The sequence below is a fragment of the Homarus americanus genome, unplaced genomic scaffold (genome assembly GCF_018991925.1).
Source record: "Homarus americanus isolate GMGI-L3 unplaced genomic scaffold, GMGI_Hamer_2.0 scaffold32929, whole genome shotgun sequence".
Taxonomy (NCBI): Eukaryota; Metazoa; Arthropoda; class Malacostraca; order Decapoda; family Nephropidae; genus Homarus; species Homarus americanus.
In genome coordinates, this window is record NW_024737097.1 from 412,146 (window position 1) to 435,541 (window position 23,396).

The window sequence follows — 23,396 nt, forward strand, 5'->3', positions numbered from 1 at the left end:
GAATCAGTGCCTCCCTCCACCTCGACCACAGAGTGCGAGGGGCCACCTGGTCGCACGAGGCAAGCGAGGTCATCCGACACCTGCAAGCAGAAACACTCGTCAAGAACAACCAAGACACACGAGACAATGGTTACGCTGTTCCTCCACCATGGAGCCCTCCACCAGCCACACTCAAATTTACCGACCTAGGCGATAGTAAAGCCAACCTCCAGAAGGAGGACCTCAAAAAAATAACTCTCGAAGCCATAGCCACCGAGACACCGGCTGATGCAGCATCATACTTCACAGACGGCTCGGTGGACCCAAAACATCATAGATCCGGAGCGGCCTTCTACACCCAAGGTCAGACCCTCCAATGGAGACTTTCCAATGACTGCTCCACCCTACAAACAGAACTGGTAGCAATCTCAAAGGCCCTACAACACGCTGCAACACAACACAACAAGTCCATCATAATTCACACGGACTCGAAATCGGCCATGCAGGCGCTGCAACACAGTCAACCAAGAGACAACGTCCACATCATCACCTCGATCCTCGCACAGCTACAGGAATTCCAAAGCCAAAACCGACCAGTCGTCTTACACTGGATTCCCAGTCATGTAGGGATCGGAGGAAACGACGTGGCAGACGAAGCAGCCAAGGCAGCTACACGTTCTAGTAGCGTACACATCCAAGTTCCAGCAAGTGTGCAACAGATCAAGAATCACCTCAGAAAGACTACCAAGCTCCACATCAAAAAGAGCTTCCTTCATGCACTCAACGCTGGTTCCCAATCAGCCAAATGGTACCTGGCGGCCACAAAAGGGGAACCACCTTTCGCTGACAAGAAAACTCCAAGACAAACCCAAGTCAGCCTTCATCGACTACGACTAGGGTACAAGTGCTCCTGGCAGATGATCGGAAATGACGTCATGGAATGCACCTACTGTCAGGAGCCAGCAGCCAACCCACTTGAACACTATCTCCTCGATTGCGAGGTCACACAAAGCCTCCGAAACAGAACTCAAATCTCCCAAGAAACACACACAACACCAGCGGCCACTCTAACCCGAAAGGCCCATACAGACCACATTCACCACCTACTCGGGGTCATCACACGATACCCACCACCCAGATAGCTTAGAAAGCATCCTCTCCCAGCAAGTGCGGACCCCAGTTCGGGGGGCGCGCCACTCCGAAGCTGACCACGTCCAAGGGTGGGGGCTGGTGGTAAGCGTCCACTGATCGGGGGTCCGCTCACACTTGCAACCTGCAGTATCCCTCCAATCTGCAGGTGGGACCACCTCCAATCCCAATCCGGTCTGGCTGCTCCTGGAGCTCCAGCCGGAACCACCAAACGGGCCGCCTATAGGCAAAGGCCCGTGTCGGACTACGGTCCGACAATCTCAACAACAACAACAACGCGATGGTCACGGCAGAGCAGCGTGAGCCACCGACTGAACCGGACAGCACGCCGACGTGGGGTACAAGATAGCCGCCGAGTTGTGCGTGAAGTAATTGGAGATATTTGGACATGAAAACTTGCTCTTGAATGTAAATTGTGTAATATATGTCATTTTTACACGACGAGTTTCCATAAGCCCTTCCTCTGGGTCTGAAAGTCCGGTGACAACTGACACTTCCACAAGAAGAAAGTGACGGCCCAGCGCCACCTTCGCAATCTAAAGAACGACTGGTTTAAAAATAAATCATGTGCAACACAAAAAATTGCAGATCAGCACAAGATGCGCAAATTTTTCAATTCCACAATGACATTTTATAGGTCAATCACTCATGGCACAGCCCCCTTCCCCTCATCCAAAAGTAACTCCCTAATTAAAGACGAAGAAGGCATCTTTCAGCAGTGGAAAGAGCACTACCATTCACTGTTCAACCAAAACACCGATGTGGATGTCCTGACTACCAAGCAGGTCCCTCAGCATCCAGAGCTGACCCACCTCAGCTATCCCCCATCCCTGGATGAGGTAGCTACTGCCAAAAACAGATGAAAAATAACAAAGCCTCAGGGCCTGATGGAATCTCAGCCGAGGTGTATAAAGCAGGAGGACCTCTGCTTACCAGCCATCTCCACTCTCTCCTGGAGAATATATGGGAAAAGGAGGAAATTTCCCAAGTTCTTAAAGACGCATCCATCGTCAATATTTATAAAAGCAAGGGAGACCGGTCAGAATGTGATAACTACTGCAGGATCTCGCTGCTGTCCGTTTTGGCTGCCCACCAAAATTCATCGCCATTGTGAGGCAACTCCACGATGGCATGAACGGCAATCCTGCACAATAGCACCCAGTCTGGGTTCTTCCTCATCCAAACGGGGGTAAAAAAAGGATATGTACTGGCACCAACTCTCTTTTCCATTTTTTTGGCTGCCTTCCTTACTCGTGCCAGTACCAATTTTGCTGGTGGGGTGGACATCGAGTACTGGATGAAAGGTCTTTTCAACATAAGACGACTCCAGGTAGGAACAAAGGTGTCAGCACCTTCGATTACTGAACTTCAGTATGCAGACGACCTCACCCTTGTCGCTCACACTGAACACGACCTACAGGAGATCCTGATCTCTTGTGCAGTTGTGTATACACACTTCGGCCTTGAGGTGAAAGTCCATTAGACTCAGATTATCTTTTAACCTGCCCCTGGTTCAGCCACACCTCCACCATCCATCCAGCTTAACAGTACTACCCTTTCTAATGTTACCCACTTTCGGTATCCCAGCTCCCACCTGTCCACCACTGCGGATATCGATAAAGAGATTCAACATCGGATCAGATGTGCATCTAAAGCCTTTGACAGATTCCGTGCCCGCGTCTTCAGCTGTAGGAAACTAAAATTATCTGTAAAGTTGCACGTATATCGAGCAGTAGTCCTCCCCACCCGGCTCTATTGCAGCGAGACTTGGGTCACATACAGGAGGCACCTCAAGGCACTCGAAAACTTTCACCAACGTAGTCTACGTTTCATCCTCCTTACCCGCATGGACGACAGTAGACTGCCAAAGCAGCTACTTTACAGTCACGTAAATAATAGTAAACGTAATGCTGGCGGGCAACTGAAAAGGTGTAAGGATAGTCTTAAGACAAACCTGAAAAAGTGCCAAATCGACTCCTTCACCTGGGAGACGAACACTCCACACTCACGCTTGGAGAAGCACCACACAAGAAGGTGTCAATACTTTTGAGTTAGCCCGACTGAATACCGAGGCAGACAAGCGCCAACGCCGGAAATAAACCGCCGCCGCCCCTCCCGCACTAGATGTAGACCTCCACATGTGCAACATCTGTGAACGACTCTGTCGGTCCCATATCGGCATCTTTAGTCACCTCAGAACTCACCAAAGTAGGTGACATCCTTAATAACTCATATCATTGTGTCATAGCTGGATGATCGTCCTACTCGATTGCGATTGACTGCAAAGTAGTAGTAGTAAAAGAGAGTGGAGATGGCTGGTAAACAGAAGTCTTCCTGCTTTATACACCTCGGCTGGGATTCCATCTGCTCCATGGGTGCTGAGGGACCTGCTGGCTAGTCAGGACATCCACATCAGTGTTTCGGTTGAACAGGAAATGGTATTGCTCTTTCCAGCGCTGACGAATGCCTTCTTCGCCTTTAATTAGGGAGTTAACATCGGACGAACAGAGTGGGGCTGCGCCATGAATAGTTGGACCATAAATTGCTTTCATGGAATTTAAAATTTCGCGCTTCTGCTGCGGATCCGCATATTTTTTTTTTTTCCACTATTCATTCTTTAGATCGCGAAGTTTGCACTGGGCCATCACTTTCCTTTGGTGGAAGATTTCAGCTTTGGTCCGAGAATGAGGGTCGCTCTTTCAGTCAGTGAAGCCAACACGGTTATCGTTGACGAGTGCGTCGATTTCCTGGTTATTTTCTTAAAACCAATCCTGGTGTTTCCTTTCAATTTGGCCAAGCGTCTCGCTGCAGGTTTATGTGATGACAGCGTTGACGATACCCCATTCGGCACTCGTATTTAGGTGGTTTGTTGTTGAGTTGTTTACCAACCCATTGTCTAGCCGGTTTCTGAAAGCATGTTCTTCTGCTTGATCCTCCAGTCGTTTGGTGTTAAGAGCCGCTTCTGGAGGCTTGTTGCGTTCGTCGTTTTAAGGCGACATGAAGGGAGAGTTTGGCTCTGACGAGCCGATGATCTGTCTCAGTGATCTGACCCACGCATGGCTTGGGTGATGAGAACATCTCGGTGATCTCTTTCCCTAACAATGATGGAGTCAATGAGATACCAGTGTTTGGATCGTGGGTGTTGCCAAGAACACCTGAACTGACAAGTCAGCCTAAACAGAGTGCTGTGTGCGGTGTGCAGCACACTTGCTCAGGAGGAGTAGGCCGTTGGGATTGTACTTGCTAACTCCGTTTCTCCCTATGGCTCCCAGCCAGAAGTCAGCATTTCAGCCAACCCTGACATTGCAGTCACCTTCGCGCACAACCTTATCTTCTCTGGAAATAGAGGTTAACACTCTGTCAAGGTTGGCGTAAAACGCCTCCTTGATGTCATCCTCTTCATCCAGTGTTGGGGGCGAATACACTAATGAAGAAGGCTTGACGTGTGATATTCAGTGGAACTTGGAGCGTCATCAGGTGCTCGTTGACCCCAACAGGCATTTCAGTTAACCAATGTCGGATGGATTGGCGAATGGCAAAGCCAACTCCATAAATTCAGTTTCTCTCCGGAGCAGGTTCACCCTTCCAGAAGAAGATATAGCCGGGCCCCCGTTCTGTGATTCGACCCTCGTCTGGGAGCCAGGACTCACTAATGTCGATGTTGCACCTAGATGTTGCCACAAGGGCGGTTCTTCTTTCAGGACACTCATTTGTCCCAGTATTTAGAAGGGTCTTGACATTCCATGCAGCGACCATAAGAGGTTGTATAATTTGTGTTTGTTTTCATCTATGATTATGTTTTGGACCGCATTAGGATGACATTAATGGGTGTGGTTGCCCAGTCAGGTTGTTTTTTAGGCAGGTTATGTTTAGGACACCTTTTCTAGCCCCCTCCCCATTCCGGGCGAGTAGAGTGGCTCCTGGGAAGAGCTGCTCAGTCGCACAGACAGGACCAAGTTGCACTGCTGCTTAGAAATCAGTGCATAAACGACCATCGTATTTATGTGCAGTCATCCACTACAACAAAATTCAGCCCATAAGAGCCCGCACTAATAGCTATAAGAATAGCACCATTCCATCTAGTGTTAAAATAAAAAACAAATCCAGATTTATGTACTGTACAGCCCTGTAAATGTATTCAACGCATATCATTATGTCTAAATCAAATATAAGTTTGTATATTTTCACCCACCGGCTGCAACTCTATTAATAAACTGTTTATTATTATTATTATACACACACACACACACACACACACACACACACACACACACACACACACACACACACACATATCATCATCGTACTTACCTTGAAAGATAGTTTGTCCCAGGGTATGGTGTTGAGGATGCCCATCTCAGCCCTTTCGACGTCCAGTGAGAGAAAGTCGAGGTGAGAGAGACCCAGAGACCTAACTACCGTGTATAGTGGCACACACTGCACTTCGGTCTCCTTCCCCGCCTGAAAGTAGCCCATACTAGAGTTTACAAAAGCTACTGACGCTTTTGTCATATACGAATAACTTTTATTTTTATGACTATAGCTTAATGAAAATTAATTTGTATGCGAAAAAAAATGTGTTTCATATCAGTTGTCGTTTACCATCAAAAGATGGGCAAATTAAACCTAAATTAGGTTAGGTTCGGTTTAGTTAGGCCTAACATCTCATGTTTGCAAACTCTTGAGAAATTTCTGAGGGAAGACATCATCCAACACCTGGCCAAGCACAGTCATATCAACCCATCACAACACTGTTTCAATGAAAGAAAATCCTGTCAGACAAACTTACTCACGTTCTTTGAAACGATAACAGGCTACGTGGACCAAGGTTTACCAACGGATGTGATGTACTACATGGATCTCGCCAAGGCGCTTGACAAAGTCCCAACTACACGACTAACCTCTAAGATCCAGGCACATGGCCTCACAGGCAAGATTTTTGAAGTGGCTTAACAGTTGACTTTACGACAGACAACAATAAATAGTAATAAATGAAGTACATTCCGAATGGAAAAATGTTCTTGGTGGAGCACCACAAGGCTCTATGCTTGGACCCACCCTGTTTGTGATCTATATAAACGACATAGATGAAAATATATTGAGCCACAGTGTCAATTTTGCAGACGACACGAAGGTATTCAGAAAGTTAACAAGTCAAGACGATGTCGCAACAATGCAGGAAGACCTGAAGGAGCTGTTCAAATGATCTCGAGACTGACAAATGCTCTTTAACATTACGAAATGCAAGATGAAGAATACAACAACCCTAATCACGACTATTATGTTAAACACTTTCCTGGATATTTTCGATAAAGAAGAAAGATCTATGACTCGGTGATAGTTCAGTCATTGAAGGCGGCACAGCAAGTGAGGTAAGCAAACCGTGATTTGGGAATTGTAAAGCATACTTTCGAATACAAAGATAGGCAAATGCTCCTTCAACTGTATAAATCTCACGTACGTCCAACTCTGGATTACTGTGTACAGGCATGGACCGTGCCTTCAGAAAAATTTATCATCCCTAAAAAAACGTACAACACAAAACTACCAAGATGGTTCCGGAATTATGTCATCTCGATATCCAAGCAGAATGAGGGCCTTAGGAACGACCCTTCAGACAAGGCACAAAAGGGCAGATCTTACCGAGACATTCAAAATTTTGAAAAGGTGAACCCGGGCCATTTCTTTGTCACGCACCACCAACACGATTGGATATAACTACAACCTCGCCAAACTGTCATGCAGAACGAACATAAGGAAATACTTCTTCTCACCGAGCGTGGTAGACCTATATAACCGACTACCAGCTTAGGCTGTAGAATTGAGAAGAACAGTACTGGGCTTCAGAATAGCCCTAGATAAAATTTTCAAGAACAATGTAAGGATACAACACAGGCCACTGGCCTCCTTTCCCTCAGCATGGCCATCTCTATAGTGATTGATCTTTAGGTAAATAACGTAAATATACTTTACACTAAATATGGATAATTGTCTGATAGCGACAACTTCTCTATATATTTGTTTTTAACTTCTGACTGGCCGTACATAATCATGTAAAATGTAGATCATCATAATACATATAAATGAAGAATTAATAGAAAACCTTACCTAACCTAACTAGCTTTAAGTATAATATGGTTATTTTATGGTGATAAACGATATTTCAAATGAAAAAGAGTAAATTTTATCATATACAAATTAATTTTCATTATGCTATTGCAGCAAAAACAAAATGTTATCCCTGTTTGGCAAAGATGGCAGTTACTTTTTAATTCTTAATCGGTGATTATCTCTTGTAAATCCACAGTGGTGAAGTGGAGAAGATAAATCTCGCTAAAACCACACAGGCAAAGGGAATCACTGGAGCATCTTACCTTGCGTCTTTATTCAAGACATCTTCAGACGCAACTGAACTTACAACATCAGCAACAACAACAAAATAATAATGTGACAGGGGTGAATGGTGGATGGAAGTGAGTCGTAGGAGTAGAGAAATGTGTCGTGGCTTAACACGGCTTTCCCGATGGAGGTAAGACTGTTAGCAGCATTTAGCAGCACTCCGTCCGGCCACGGCAACAGAGGAAAGACCGAGGGGTTGGGTGCTCTTTTGGAAGACCGCCACCGCTATGAACGCTGCCTGGACACAAAAACCGCCAGGAGTCATAACCCGCCAGGTCCCGGCGGCTAGACCATCACCGTAATGATATGAAGAACGAAGAATGATGGTTGCAGTAGGGTTGTAGTAGGGTTGTTTGAACTTTTTCGTCAAAGATGGACAGAGCAACAGGACCTCTATGGACCACTCTCCTCCAGATGTATTGCTCTAAACTTGACCAGCTATCCTTCCTGCTTCACTCAGCACCTACTGATCTGTATCCCCGACGAACCTAGACATAAATAGATTGCTGATGAATTACCAGTTGATTGGCAAGGAGTATTCATCTAAAGGCGCCCCCTAATACCACACCTCGCTTAGAGCGTGATTGTTTAACTGTCATAGGATCAGCAGCAGCCTCCTGACCCTTTGTGAGCCTGTGAGCGTGCAGCAGCAACCCAAGCTGAGGGTCGTCGGGAAATTAGGACCTTGTTAGGGGAAGATCTTCATAAGTCTTCCAAAGTGACATTGCCCTTTCTCAATAACGCTTTCCAAAGAGTGAACGACCTGGCCTCCCTGATCTCACTGACAGTCATCTACCAAATAAGTGTAATAAACAAGAACGCCCGCACATGCCTACATCCATATGCGACCATTAGGAAAAACTGGCCAGAAGGTTTTAGGGCACCCTTCAGACCAGATGAGCCAATTCGTCAACCTCTCAAGGAAAAACAGATTTAGGCCTGTATCAGGTGTCGTGAGGATAACTCGTGAGGATTGCTCTGCCCAGCAACTGACGTGACTACGCCCATATCGTGAACTTACCAATAAGAGAATAAGAGACCAGAAGAATCTTTGGAAAAAACAGGCTCTGATTGGACACTCAGAATGTGTTCTCGGCAACTGGTGAACAGTATTGGAAATACAGGCAGTTTAGCATTGGTTGTAATATAGTGTGGCGTTTTCTGGATGGGCCTGTGGCGTATCGTATTGAGGCGTGATAACATGTATTTAATGTGGGGTTTTTTTCTGTAGTCGTATAATGAGTTTCTTTTCCCCCCATAGTATCTCTAGTTAGAAATAGGACGAGCACATATGACTTCATATCACGTCTTTGCTGAATAAAATTAACTTACTTGGAGGATATCTCTTTCCATTTTCCTTCTTAACTAATACATCAACCTAAACAAAGTGGTCCCCCAGTAACAAATGGATGGATACCAGAATATGTAGAGTCAATTGACCCACCTTTAATTAACTCCAGTGCCGCCCCCAGCTGAATAGAGTAAGAAGACCAACAACTTATATTATATAAGGACCTTCATCAATGATGATTTAATACTGATCATCCTCCCCCGCCGACCAGAGGGCTGAAAAGTTTGACTGTCCTCCAGTCTCCCGACTACCTCGCCTCTTGCACTCTCATCTGCAGACGCATCGTTCCCCAACTCCTCGAGCTTACCGACTCTGACATGCTAAGCTACCTCAAAGACCAATACAATGACAAGGTCACATCTGTACGATGTCTAGGAAAATTCGTAATGCTGAAAATCACCACAGTCATGCATACAGACGCCTTATCCTTACAAACCTATCCCCTCACAAGACTTCGAATTTTAACATTTTGTGAACGTGCATTTGTGCTATAATTGCTACAAATTCAGGTACAACTCTAATAAGTTGTGCAAAGAAACTAAAACTCGCTGTAAGTGAGCCATCAAAGCCACTCTTGCCACCTGCCGACATACCGCCGTCTGCAATAAATGACAAAACAAAAGGCTGAACTGAGGATCAACACCATTCCACCCACGAGAGACAGCACCCCATAATCTACCCGCGCCATTCTCCCCACACCCACGACCCATCCCATCTACGCCACCACCACCTCCACAGCGAGGATAAACCCCTCGACCACCTCCACCGACCACTACCAACAATGTAGCCAAGATCAGCTTGAAAACCCGCTTGTCACACTCCCCTGTAATGGGATACGTAAACTTTCCTACAATATGCTAAGGATGGACTTCAGGCTAACGGCCTGAAGGCCATAAATATACCAGAAATCTTTAGAACCGGGCCGGCCCTCACCTTCCACAACTCCCTTCACCGCCCACCCCACCCCTACTGCCAACATGCCCACCCCCTCAAGACGGCAGCACCCAAAACTGACCAGACCTCCTCCGCCACCTCTGCCCCGCCCACACCTGACCTCACCGAGACGACCGCTACCACCACACTTAACACCACTCAGACCACCAACAAACCTGACTCCCCACCATATAGGATTCGAGACTCGCCAGCCAGCCATCGCAGTAATCGGACCTCTCTCCAGACCCCTCACCGCCAAAGCCAGCCATCCTTGTTCTAACTGTTGACGACCGGACCATAAACCTCACCTCTCTGATCATCTTTGGACATCCCAGGAATCTCGTTTGAGGCAACGCCCCTTGTAGGCCTCCACCTTTGGTTAATGACTTAGACCGTCACCTCATGAGCGTTCAGGATTGTCAACCCTAGCTAGTCCTCCCCACGGGCAGGATGAGTGACCCACACTCCCGCTGGAGGGCGGCTATTGACTGGCAGTACTGACGTGGTTTGGGGTCTTTCTCTCTTACTAAAAACCTTCCTTGCTTACCCTGGCCGAGGCACCTGCTTTATTTAAGTATTCGTGCCGGAGCCCCTCCAATGGCGCACACCTCACAGCTGAGTGGGATTGTGTGTGTTCATTGGGGGTCGGGGATAAACAGGCCGATCTCTTGTAAAATCAAAGAAGGACCTCCAATAACCTTCTATAAACATAATGGCAGTAAACATAAGAATAAAAGTAAGAGATAAGAACAAACCTATCGATAGATCTAGCCTAACCACCCAAGCGTATGTTGAACTAGGTGTGCCCTTCAATAGGGTTTTCAATCTGAACGAAGGGTTCAGAGTCATTTGCCGAAATGAAAATGATGCAGTCAAACTGCTAACCACCAAGGCAAAACAAATCCATGCCAAGTGTTACCGCCGCTGGCTTCAGCTACAGTACTGGCGTTTGCTGCCTTACTCCAACAAACATTAAATCTCTTGGCCTGCGACCACGTATGCAGCGACCCCCCCACGCGACCTGAGACCTCGCCAGATGTAGCGGCTGAGGTGGGGGAGTGTTTATAGACAAGAGGTCCTGGTTCTGCTGAGTGTATGGTTTGGAGGATGGCGTGGCCGCCTGGCCATCATGATAGCAGATCGCCCTCTTCAGTGATGCTGTGAGGACCAGCCCTCTGCTAGCAGTGGTGAACACCGACTCACAATCCTGGCCGAGTTTTGTGTTGGAACAATTTACGCAGTACTATTGTCCCTTGGAATACCATATTGGTTCGCATTGACCCGCACTTGTAAGTACAGCCTAAGTGATGACATACCCCTCAGTACTGAAATATTGTTGACTAATTATACCTCCTCGTTTCTGCCTTATCTGGAGCAATAGGACAATGCGGAATGATGTGTAACTATGATTAATAGTTATGAACTTTGTATCATGTCACTATGCTTAATAATCTATTGTAATTAAGATGAAATTGTGTGAGACTAACTAATTATGTATCAGTTAGATCACCATGTAATACTAATGAACGCCTTGTTCTCTGCAGGTTTTGATCACATCAATAAATATTGAATGCGTCAAAAGGCGAGTTTCAATCATTTCCTTCCGACTTGTCCGTCACCTGAACGTCCTTAACTAAAGCGTTTACAGTCAAAACAAGGGACAAGGGACCGTATGGAGCACCTTTTTCAGTAAGGACAAGATTGGGTTGGACGATTAATGGGCCTCTGATGGGCAATTTAACTCACAGGTTTACAACGTAATGTTCCATGCTGACCGCCTCTACAAAAAAATCGTCTGGAAGAGCAGGTGAGGCGCTTCTGGGAGATCGAAGCGTTACACCAGACCATGGGAGATAGTTCCCCATCATCAGTGGAGGATAAACGTCATCGAGCTTTGGTCGTCGACTAGACGGAGTGGAGGGACACTACCAATTCCCAATTCCATTCCACCACCAACCGCCCTGTCTACCTGACAACAGAGCGCTCGCTTGAGCGTCGCCTACTGAGACTAAAGAAACGTCTATAGCGGGACGCAAGGCTGAAATTCAGGTACAAGGAAGAGATGGAAAAGCTATTCAACGAAGGCTTTACCGAAAGGGTGCCACTAAGACAATTATCGAAGTTCGGTGGCAGAAGCTGGTATTTGCCTCATCACCCAGTACTGAACCCCAACAAACCAGATAAGGAACGGATAGTCTTCGATTGTGCAGCGGCCTTCACGAAGACTTCACTCAACAACCAAGTGCTCCAAGGTCCGGACCTAAACAACAAATTGATTGGAATGTTCATGCGGTTTAGACGAGAGCCGACCACCCTAATGGCCGACATTGAAGCGATGTTCCATCAAGTGAAGGTAAACGCAGAACACAGAGACGCTTTACGATTCCTCTGGTGGAAAAGTGGAGATTTGACAGAAACGCCAATGATATATAGAATGACAGTGCATCTCTTCGGAGGAGTGTGGAGTCCCTCGTGCACGGCCTATGCTCTGCAACGGGCCTTCAAAGACTTCGGAGATGGCTTCCCGGATGCCGCAAATAGAGCGAAATCAAACTTCTATGTAGACGACCTGCTCCTGTCAGTAACTGAACCCAAAGAAGCAATTACGATATCTTGGCAGTTGCTATAACTTCTATCCCTGGAAGGTTTCAAATTCACGAAATGGATCAACAATGACAAAGAGGTCCTCATCACGATCCCATTTGAAAGTCGACATGCTGGAGTGAAGGAAGTGAACCTGGGATGTGAAGACCTACCCACAGAGAGAGACTAGGAAGTGATGTGGGACCTGAATGGAGACCAGTTTGCAGCAAAGGTTCAGGTTCCCACCCGACCGGCAACAAAAAGGGCTTACTAGCAGTGGTAAGCTCGGTATACGACCCTTTAGGATTCATCTGCCCTTTCACCATCAAAGCCAAGCTCATTTTTCAAGACGAATGCAGGTGAACGAAGGACTGGGACGAACCCATCACCAAGCAAAACCTTCACAAGTGGTTGCGCTGGCTTGAAGACTTGAAATCACTGCTACAGACCCGGGGGCCTGGGTCGTGCCACCTCATTTCAATTTCATCAATTCTGTGACGCCTCACAAGTGGCCTATGCAGTTGTGACGTACCTACGGACAGTAGATAATGAAGATGATGCCAGATGTCCTTTCGTCTGTGGCAAGGTTCATCTGCCCCCTCTCAAACAGCTAACGGCCCCAGGGCTTGAACTCTGTGCTGTGGTCCTAGCAACAAGAGCAGACCAGACAATCAGGCGTGAAATTGGAGTCCCACTTGAAGAATGCATGTTCTGGACGGACAGTATGATTGTGCTCAAGTACATCGCCAACATAGAGAAGCATTTCCAGACCTTCGTTGCCAACAGGATCTCAGCTATACATGAAGTCACGTAGACAGTTTCATACATTTTTTTATCGAGTCACCTGGAATCTACCAAAATGTCACTTTTTTCTGCTATGTTTTTAAGATGTTTGCGTATTTGTGACGCTGTATTTATTGATGAAGAACTGAAACACATTCAGTCCATTGCACAAAAACTTGGGTACCCTTCATTGTTTGTTGATCATTGTTTTATAAGGGCTAAGAAATCCTTTCATTCTACTCAAACCAGGCAAATTCCTACATTTAAGAATATTTTGACTCTGCCTTATCGCAATGAATTTGACCCGTTAGTTCAGTCCCTTAAATTATTAAATATTAATGTTGTTTTTAAGTATGACCCAACTATTACCAATATATTAATCAAGAATAGCCCAACCTTGAATATAAATGGAAGTGTTTACTGCATTCCATGTAGTAACTGTAATGGAAATTATGTAAGACAGACTGGGAAAGCATTGCAACTCAGAATTAAACAGCACAAGTACAATATTAGAACAGCATCTGAAAGCAGTGCACTGTTCGTTCATGTTAGGAACAATAATCATCCCATGGATTGGGAAAACAGCTTAGAAGTGTACAAATCATCATGTGTCACAGAAAGACTCTTGGTTGAAGCTAGTTTCATAAAGGAATTGAATTCTATAAAGCTTAGTGATGGACAGTGCAAAACTGATATGTTACACAAATTTATTTGTCAGTGGGGGCAAGGTTAAAAATGCTTTGAAAGCATTGGAGTTGGATGTAAAATAGATGATTAGTGGGTCCCATACTTTTTATCCTGACTTAACTTGACTAGCGGACCCCTCGTAAATTTATTTACAAAATAATTAGACACGGGAGTTATGCCGGACTTGTGGAAACAGGCAAATGTAGTACCCATATTCAAAAAGGGAGACAGAGCATCAGCGTCAAATTACCGGCCGATTAGTTTGACGTCAGTAGTGGGAAACTTTCTTGAATCAATTATAGTAAATAGCATCCGATCGCATTTAGAGAAAAGCAAATTAATCTAAGACTCTCAACATGGGTTTATAAAGGGAAAATCTTGTCTAGCAAATCTGCTGACGTTTTTTAGGAAAGTCTTCGAGGTAGTAGATAATGACGAAAATTACGATGTTATTTACTTAGACTTTAGCAAAGCGTTTGACAGAGTACCGCATCAGAGGCTTCTAAGAAAAGTGAAGGTTCATGGTATCGAGGGGAAAGTTTTAAATTGGATAAAATCATGGTTCACCGATAGAACACAGAGGGTCGGTGTAGATGGTGTTAAATCTGACTGGGGCTGTGTAACCAGTGGAGTTCCCCAGGGGTCAGTACTGGGCCCACTCTTGCTCATAATCTACATAAACGATCTAGATCAGCGCTTCTCAAACTATCTGATGTGGCGGACCGGCATGGTTTTTTTTCAATGTGCCACGGACCGGCGAGCGAAGCGAGCCAATCCCGGGGCACTATAGGCCCCACCCCCCCAGGAAAATCTTTTGAGATATGTCCTATTTCAGGGGCATTTTGAGACTATCTGTACTAAACATGAAGACATGATGTCTTATTCATTCTAAGGCCAATCATCATTGACGTAACAAGTCTTCCCAGTGTGCCAGGGACCAGTACCATATTTGTGCCATACAATTAATTGTTTACGATCAGAGAAAATATTATTTGAACATTCGTAGTAATATTATTTTATACCCGTATGATGCTCTCTGTTCCACTTCTTGATGGTAACTAACCACTTACCTGTGACCTGACATCACAGACTGCTGATCCACACGTGTGGAATAGCAGGGTTGCCAGCTGTGTGACACCCTTCACGGCTGGCACGCATAGTAAAAAATCGGCCATTTCTTTTAATGGGATGCATACATTTATTTTATCCAAAATTAAATAACTACCATACTTAAAATAAAAAGATTTATGTTTTGGGTGGATATGGCGTAACTGGTGGCCGAGAAACGTGGCAATTCTGGCAACACAAGGTGATGCGCCCTATTGATATCCCCAGGTGTGGTTCCCACAGAGTCAAACGCCACATCATCATGAAGGTGTTGTTATACGTATTTCAGTTCGCTGTTTTGCTGTTCATTATATCGCATTCGTTAGTTGCATAGCAATGACTTTTAACATGAGTGAGTAAATGAAAAATATAGCCATAATAAATATAAAAACTACAATGAAAATGTAAAAAAAAAAAAAGACCGAGTCAGATGTCCCGGCAGTGTCACGTGGTGTGGAACGTGACTATCGTTTCTTTCTTTTCTGAAAACTCTCCGCGTACCGGCAGACGATGGCTCACGGACCGGCACAGGTCCGTGGACCACACTTTCAGTAGCACTGATCTAGATGGCACCAACATAGGGAGGCAGATTAATTCAGGGCAGGATGCAAAATACAGGAGGATTTAAATAAACTGCAGGAGTGGTCAGAAAATGGCAAATGATATTCAACACCAGCAAGTACAGCGTACTTAATATTGAAGAACAAATACTGTCAATGTATACAGCCTTAACAACATCAACCTAGAGAAGTCGACTTGTGAATGAGACTTAGGGGTACTTGTAAGCCCGGACCTACGGCCTAGAAAACAGTGCGTTAATGTTCGTAATAAGGCAAACAGTGTATTAGGTTTTATATCTAGAAGTGTAAGTAATAAGAGTGCAGAGGTCTTATTGCAACTATATCTTGGGCTAGTCAGGCCGCACCTCCATTATACGGTTCAGTTCTGGTGCCCTTACTATAGAATGGATATCAATTCACTGGAGTCGGTGCAGCGAAGAATGACGAAAATGATTCCGGGACTTAGAAACCTTCCATAGATTAAAGAAACTAAACTTGCATTCCCTAGAAAGACGAAGAGTATGGGGATATATGATAGAAATATTTTAAGTGGGTGAAAGGAAACAATAAAGGATATATAGATAAAGTTCTTATAATATCCGAGCAAGATAGGACTCGTAGCAACGGATTTAAGTTGGATAAGTTTAGGTTTAGGAGGGAGATAGGAAGAAACTGGTTCACAAATAGGGTGGTGGACGAGTGGAACAAGCTTAGTAACTTTGTAGTAAGTTCTGGAATGCTGTAAAGTTTTAAACGGAGGCTAGATAGATTCATGGATGATAGAGAGTGGTTGTAACTCTCGACAGGAGCTGCCATGCACAGGCCAACCGGCCTATTGCAGACTCCTTATTTTCTTATGTTATGTTCTATGACTAGTCACGTCGCCCTTCCTCTTAAGCTCCTTGGTGTGCGGATTAGTGGATGTCATGTTTATGACCTGACCTCATGTTTAGTAAGGTCACCCTGTGTACTTAAGCCTCTCTCGGTCCATGTAATTCAATTGCCTCTGAAGATGTCTTGAATAAAGACGAAACCTAAGATGCTCCATTGTTTCCCTGCACCCTCAGAGGTGTATTCGTCCTCAGGTCCCCCCTGTAAGTTTTCACCTCCCTCCCAGGAGTTTGTGGAAAGGAGAGGGGGCCGGAGCTTATACCACCGCCGAGCCTTCGTGGGTAACCGTGATCGTGCGGGTCCACCCAGGGAGGGGGTCGTTATACCTCATCCTCCCCTCCCTCCAATTAGGTACACTAGGCTCGTGCCTCACAAAAGCGAGCAGCTTTAACACTAGGGTAGTAGGTTCGCCTTACGTGGCCACCGGGAGACACTCACACACCACACATACATACACACACACACACATACACTTACATACGTACAAACACACCTCTCTGGACGGATGATAACGAGAACGACGCATCAATGACTAGGACTACGGGTAACAGGATTCGGGTGCACTCCCTACCGGGAGAAGTATCCGATAAAATAAATGAGGAGTTAGGCACAATTCTGTGCGCACGCCTAGGAATCAAATTCGCCGCTCTAATAGAAGCAAAGGACTCTTTCATGGTGCTTTGCATAGAAGAAAAGGACGTCGATCTCATGTTATCGACTGAATCGACAGACACACTAAAAAAAGATAACTTCGAAATAGCCATCCCACCACAGCTTAGAGCTAAGACCATTACCAACAATTCACCAATTGATATAGCACAAGAATTAGAACAGAAAAACACATGGGCTAAAGTCGAAGAGGTGGTACTGCTCCCCAGGGCTCCAACGATGATGAAAGTAAGATTCAAAGAAATCGCCATGGACCAGAAGGCACTAGAAAATGGAATTTGCATCTCCCACTACCACCTTTCAAAAGACCTAATCGAAAAAGAAAATTTCTATCCCATAACACCTTGCTGGATATGTTAGCAATATAACCATGTATCAGCCAAGTGCCCTAATAAAGACAAAAAGTACTGCTCTGAATGTGGAGCTGAAGGGCACACATTCAGGGAGTGTAACGACAAAGAAAATTCAAAATGTCTGAACTGCAAAGGACCTCACCGCACTTTGGCAGCACGATGCCCAGTAAGGAAGGATATCATCAAAGACATGAAGGAAAAGGAAAAATCGAATAAACATATAGAAACTGACACAAACAAAACCTATGCTGCAATAACAAAGTTGCAAGGCACTACTTCTAAAGCGTTAGAAAAAACCAAAGACAAAACCAACGCAGAAAACACTTACTTGAACCTAAGTGAAGGTCTACCCATCACCATACTAGACACACTGATACATGCCCATATAAACAACGTGGATAACCCGGGAACATTCGGAAAAACTATCAAAGAAATGTTTGCAGCGAACAACCTACCACAGGTAAACTTCCCATACAATGCCCCATCAGCAGACATTTTCAAAATAATAACCGAAAACAGGTAAGATAAAATAACACAACAAGAAAACTGCACAGGAGCAGAGACTGCAATGGATACAACCCACTCCCAACTAACCACAACACACTAAGAGACCCTACAGAACACAACCGACCAATCAGCGAAGTCAACACCAGCAAGACTACGTAGAGAGAACCCCACTAGTCAATGTCCAGCCGACGTCAGATACAGCATAGGAATCAGGTTTTACTCAGTCAACTCCCAGCCAACAGTAACAAATGAGAGACTGTTAAAAGATATTCAAGAAGGAACGACCAAATACACATACGAAGATAACAGGGTAGAAGAGGGATTCATAGAAACACTAATACGTGGAGGAAAAATAAGCAGCAACTATAACAAAATCGAAAGCATAGACCTATCAAAATTCAAGAAAATAAGAACAGGACTGAAGGAAGAAAGACAGAGACTCTCCCCCGGAGAGACCAGAGCAACCAATAGTAGGCAAATTACTGGAAGCAATCATTTCAAACTCTATTCGAAATCACCTGGACAAGCACAGATTGATCAATGATTCCCAGCATGGCTTCACAAGCGGACGTTCTTGTGTAACTAATCTCTTAACATTCTTTTCATCAGTTTTCGAATCGGTGGACGAGGGGCACAATTATGATGTGGTATATCTCGACTTTAGCAAAGCCTTCGACAGAGTCCCCCATGAAAGACTAATTAGAAAGGTAGAAACTCATGGCATCAAAGGTAACATCCTAAAATGGATTAGGGCGTGGTTACAGGACAGGAAACAGCGAGTGAGCATTAACGGCACTAAGTCCCATTGGAGCAACGTCACAAGTGGAGTTCCCCAAGGCTCAGTGCTTGGACCATTATTATTCATTATATACATAAACGACATAGATATCGGCATAGACAGCAACATAAGTAAATTTGCTGATGACACTAAAATAGGACGTGTTATTAAATCTGACGAGGACTTAGCAAAACTACAGGAAGATCTAAACAAATTTTTCGAATGGTCTGAAAAATGGCAGATGAAATTCAATGTGGGCAAATGTAAAGGAGATGTAAACAGGGAAACCAGATACCAGATGAACAACAATGCCGTTGTGGAATCCGAGAGAGATTTAGGTGTAATGATAAGTAGGAATCTTAAGCCAAGTAAACAATGTGTTTTTGCTCGTAACAAGGCTAATAAAGTACTTGGGTTCATACAAAGGAGTGTTAGTTACAAGACTAGCGAGGTCGTCTTAAAATTATATCTAGGGCTTGTGAGACCTCACCTGGATTACGCAGTTCAGTTCTGGTCACCGTATTACAGAATGGATATAGAATCCTTGGGAAGAATTCAGAGGAGAATGACAAGACTAATCCCGGGCATTAGGAACCTTGAGTATAGAGACAGGTTAAAGCATCTTAATTTGCACTCCCTTGAGAGACGTAGAGCGAGGGGCGACCTGATAGAGGTGTATAAGTGGAAGGCAGGGTTAAACAAAGGGGACATTACAAAGGTACTCAAACTATCCAACCAGGAGCGAACTCGTAACAATGGTTTTAAATTCGACAAATTAGATTTAGGCGTGAAATAGGTAAAAACTGGTTTGGAAACAGAGTTGTGGATGAATGGAACAAGTTACCAAATATCATCATTAACGCGAATACGCTGAATAGCTTCAAACATAGGTTGGATGCTTATATGAGCAATAGGGGTTGGGCGTAAACGGGACTGCCCAGTATGGTGCCAATAGGTCCGCTGCAGTTTCCTCCATTCTTATGTTCTTATACTCTTACCAAGTTCCCACGACCCACGATTACGCAAAACAGAACACTGAAAATAATACAACACAACGTCCTGGCCTGGACACACACAAGAAAAGCAGAACTAACAAACATATACAACAACATAGATCCAGACATAATTCTCATAAACTCACACGGACGGAAAAACAACTATTACACACATCACGTGAACACATACGAAGAATTTAGCGACGGAGCAGCAATAGCCATCAAAAGAAACATCAAATACAAACTCATAGACAACTTCCAAACCGACTTCTTAGCTGTCGAAATCAACACAACTAAAGGCCCAATAATAATTGGAACAACATATTTACCTTGCCGACGACAAACATTCCAGACTGGTGACTTACTAAAACTAATGAGACGTAACACACCAGCATATTTTATAGGAGACTTAAACGCGAGACACACCATACTCGGACAGAAGTTTTTGTTTTCTTCTGTGATTTAATATATGTTGCTCCAGAAATTTCTGAAGATCATTTCTTTGTCTACAGATTCTGTAGCTTTTACCCCATTTTCGTTTATAAGATGGCTGTTAGTAAAGGAAGATGGTGATGTTGAAGTGGAGGGGAAAAGAGGAGAGCGAGGTGGATTTTTCCAGAAAGGAGGAGGAGGAGGAGGAGCGTGACCCAAGGAAGGTAATAAGAACGAAAATTTGATAATGATCAAGAATTTGTACGAGGATAAAGAAGAGAGGAGGAAGAGTTAGGGCAGAGTGGAAGTACTCAAGATGAGGGTGGGAGAGTAACACTGCAGATGGTGACCATAAACGGAAAATACAAGACACTCGTAGAGGTGGGGGGTAGTTGTGGTGAGAGTGTTGGTGATAGTAGTGGTGATGGTGGTAACTGTACAGGTGTCACATGCTGGGGCCCCAGACTGTGTTACAGAACTTACAGCCCTGGTGGTGACCCCTCCTGTCCACACCCTGGTGATCCCTTCAGCTGCTGCTCCTCCTCCATACTCCCACACACGCCCTGCCCCTCCCTCCATCCTTTGCCCTGACTCATTTCCTTCCTCCCTTTTTGCCCACTCCCAAATTCCATCGGCCCCTCCCTCCTTGTCCACACCCTGAGTCCTATCGTCTTCATTCCATCTCCCCTCCCATACCACCTCCCCGTTCACCCTCGCTGCATCCCCAGTACTAGAGGAGGGAGGCAGACTATACTCATTGTAAATGCATGATGGTGTTACCGTCGCTGGATAAAGTCTAGAGATGAAAATATTAATGTTTTGTGTCGTTACCGGTGTTATTAGAACCCATGTGGAATCATCTTTGTGTGTTTATTATTCCTCCAGAGCGAGTAAGACGCAATAAGTATTGGGTGACCAGCAATGGAATTTAGTTGAGTTACGTACAGTACATCCTTGATTTTTTTCTAAGGTATTGATGTTTATTATTATTATTATTATTATTATTACTATTATTTAATTAATGCGCCGTACTCTAAGGCTATGATGGTGCTGTGAGCTTATTGGGACATGGGAGTCCCGCGTGTGTAGTGATGGGAGGGCGTGGTGTGTAGCCCGTGGCTGGTATGTGGTGGTGGGTTTACCATGTGTGAGGTGGTGTTGACTGACCTCACTAGGGGAAAGGTCACGGCAGGGTTAGCTCCCGAGGGATAATTATCAGATATGGCCAGTGCTATGTGTGGTCTGGGGTGTGCAAGTTTGTTGGCCAAGCTGGAGAGGGCCAAGGAAGAATTGGAAAGGGCCAAGGAAGAATTAGAGAGGGCCACATTGGAGAACCTGAAATTAAAGGAAGAGATGGCGAGGGTGAAGGAAGAGGCGGGACAAGGAAACTCAGGCGAGTGGTAGGTTGTGAGGAGAGGGAAGACCAAACTAGTGATTAAAAAACACATCAAGGATACGTCAACAACGTCATCAACAGCTAAGTGTACCAACTCGTTCAGTCCCTTGATAGACGAATTGGACGTTAGTACAGTCAGGGACAGGGCTGACAAGAAAGGTATAAAAACTTTAATTGTTGGTGTCTCACAGGTAAGGTACTTGGACAGGGCCTTTTGTGGTAAAAACAAAAATAGGATGAGGGTGTGTTTGCCAGGAGCTGGGGTTGGGGATATAATTGACAGGATGGACAATATCTTGTCTGGTAATGGGAACAAACCCATTATCTGCCTCAGTGCAGGAGGCAATGATATTGGCCGGTGTAGGAGCGAGGAGCTTCTTGATAAGTTCAAGGCAGCTATAGATCATATTAGGACTAAGGGAGGGATCCCTATTATATGCCGTGTCCTGCCTAGAAGGAGAATTGGCGGTGAATGGTTGTCAATGGCAGTTGGTGTCAAGGACAGTCTTGACAGATATTGCAAGTCAATATCAGTCCCATTCATTGACAACTGGGACAACTTCTATGGCAGAAGGGACCTTTATGCTAGGGATGGGGTGCACCTGTCTAGGGATGGAGTAGCAACCCTGGCTGGGGCTCTAGAGGGGGCAGTTCAAAAGATATCGAAGTCTTTAAACTACTAGGGGAACATATTGGCAAGGGGTTGGAGGAGACTGCAATGGGAGCGGGTAAACAAAGTAAAAGGTTACAGGGAAATAGTGTTAGGAATGATGACAAAACTAAATTAGACAGCGAGTTAAGACCTAAACTCGGTAAAGGGAGGACTCAGAACACGACTAACCAAAATGTCTACTACGCAAACAGTAGAAGTATGAGAAACAAAATGGATGATATTAGGGCCTTGGTATGTACCGAAAAAATCGATATAATAGCATTCACTGAAACATGGATCAACCTAGACTCACGTGAGTTACCTGTCGAATACCAAATTGCGGATTACAAATTGTTCCATACGGATAGGCCGTCTAGGAAAGGTGGCGGAGTAGCAATCTATGTCAGGGATAATCTGAAGTGTGAAATAAATAAGGAAATAAAAACTGAGAGGAATACGGAAACAATTTGAATAGAATTAATCGACGGCAGGGAAAAATTAATCATAGGAGTATATATAGACCTCCCAATCTTGATAGAGTTAATGAGTGACTTATCTGGAATGAAATGTGCAGGGCTTTCATACACAACAAAGTCTGTATAGTGGGCAATTTTAACCTTGGCCAAATAGATTGGACTGACCTTACGGGGTTTATAATATACTCCATTTAGTTCTTTCGAACAGAGAAAACCTCATTAACAATGTCGAGGTAGGGAACGAACTTGCAAACAGCGATCACAAAGAAATTAGATTCCAGTTAGATTTTCAGGTCAGACGTAAGGAAAATTCCATTAAAGTCCCAGATTTCAGAAGGGCAAACTTTGATAGTTTAAAGAGGCAGCTGAGAGAGGGGGTGTCGCGCTTGGGCATGAACCTGACAGATGACACGGACCTGATAACGAGAACTGACATTGCCGAGTTCCACGACAATTTAAATAACGAGTTACTTAATGCACAGAGGCAGAACATACCATACAAAAAACTCAGATCAGACAACAATGACCCTAAATGGATAAAAAATTATTTAAAGACCATTATTGGCCAAAGGAAGGCTATAGGTAGAAGGATAAATCGTTGTTAAATTTACCTCCGGGAGTATTATAAGGTATTGGCCGGGAGGGTTAAGACCGAGATAAAATAAGCAAGAGAAATAATGAACTGAAGATAGCAGGGGAGGCGAAGACAAACCCCA

The 23,396-nt window shown here is 44.7% G+C and overlaps 1 protein-coding gene across 1 annotated transcript in view; it reads right to left on the minus strand.

Moving 5' to 3' along the window:
• The window catches only part of LOC121873353, a 146,227-nt gene that overhangs the window by 22,128 nt on the left and 100,703 nt on the right, over positions 1–23,396 (minus strand). Inside the window, exon 7 of the mRNA XM_042376903.1 lies at positions 5,440–5,589. Coding sequence (XP_042232837.1) covers positions 5,440–5,589 — 150 coding nt within the window. The remainder of the gene's footprint in view (positions 1–5,439; positions 5,590–23,396) is intronic.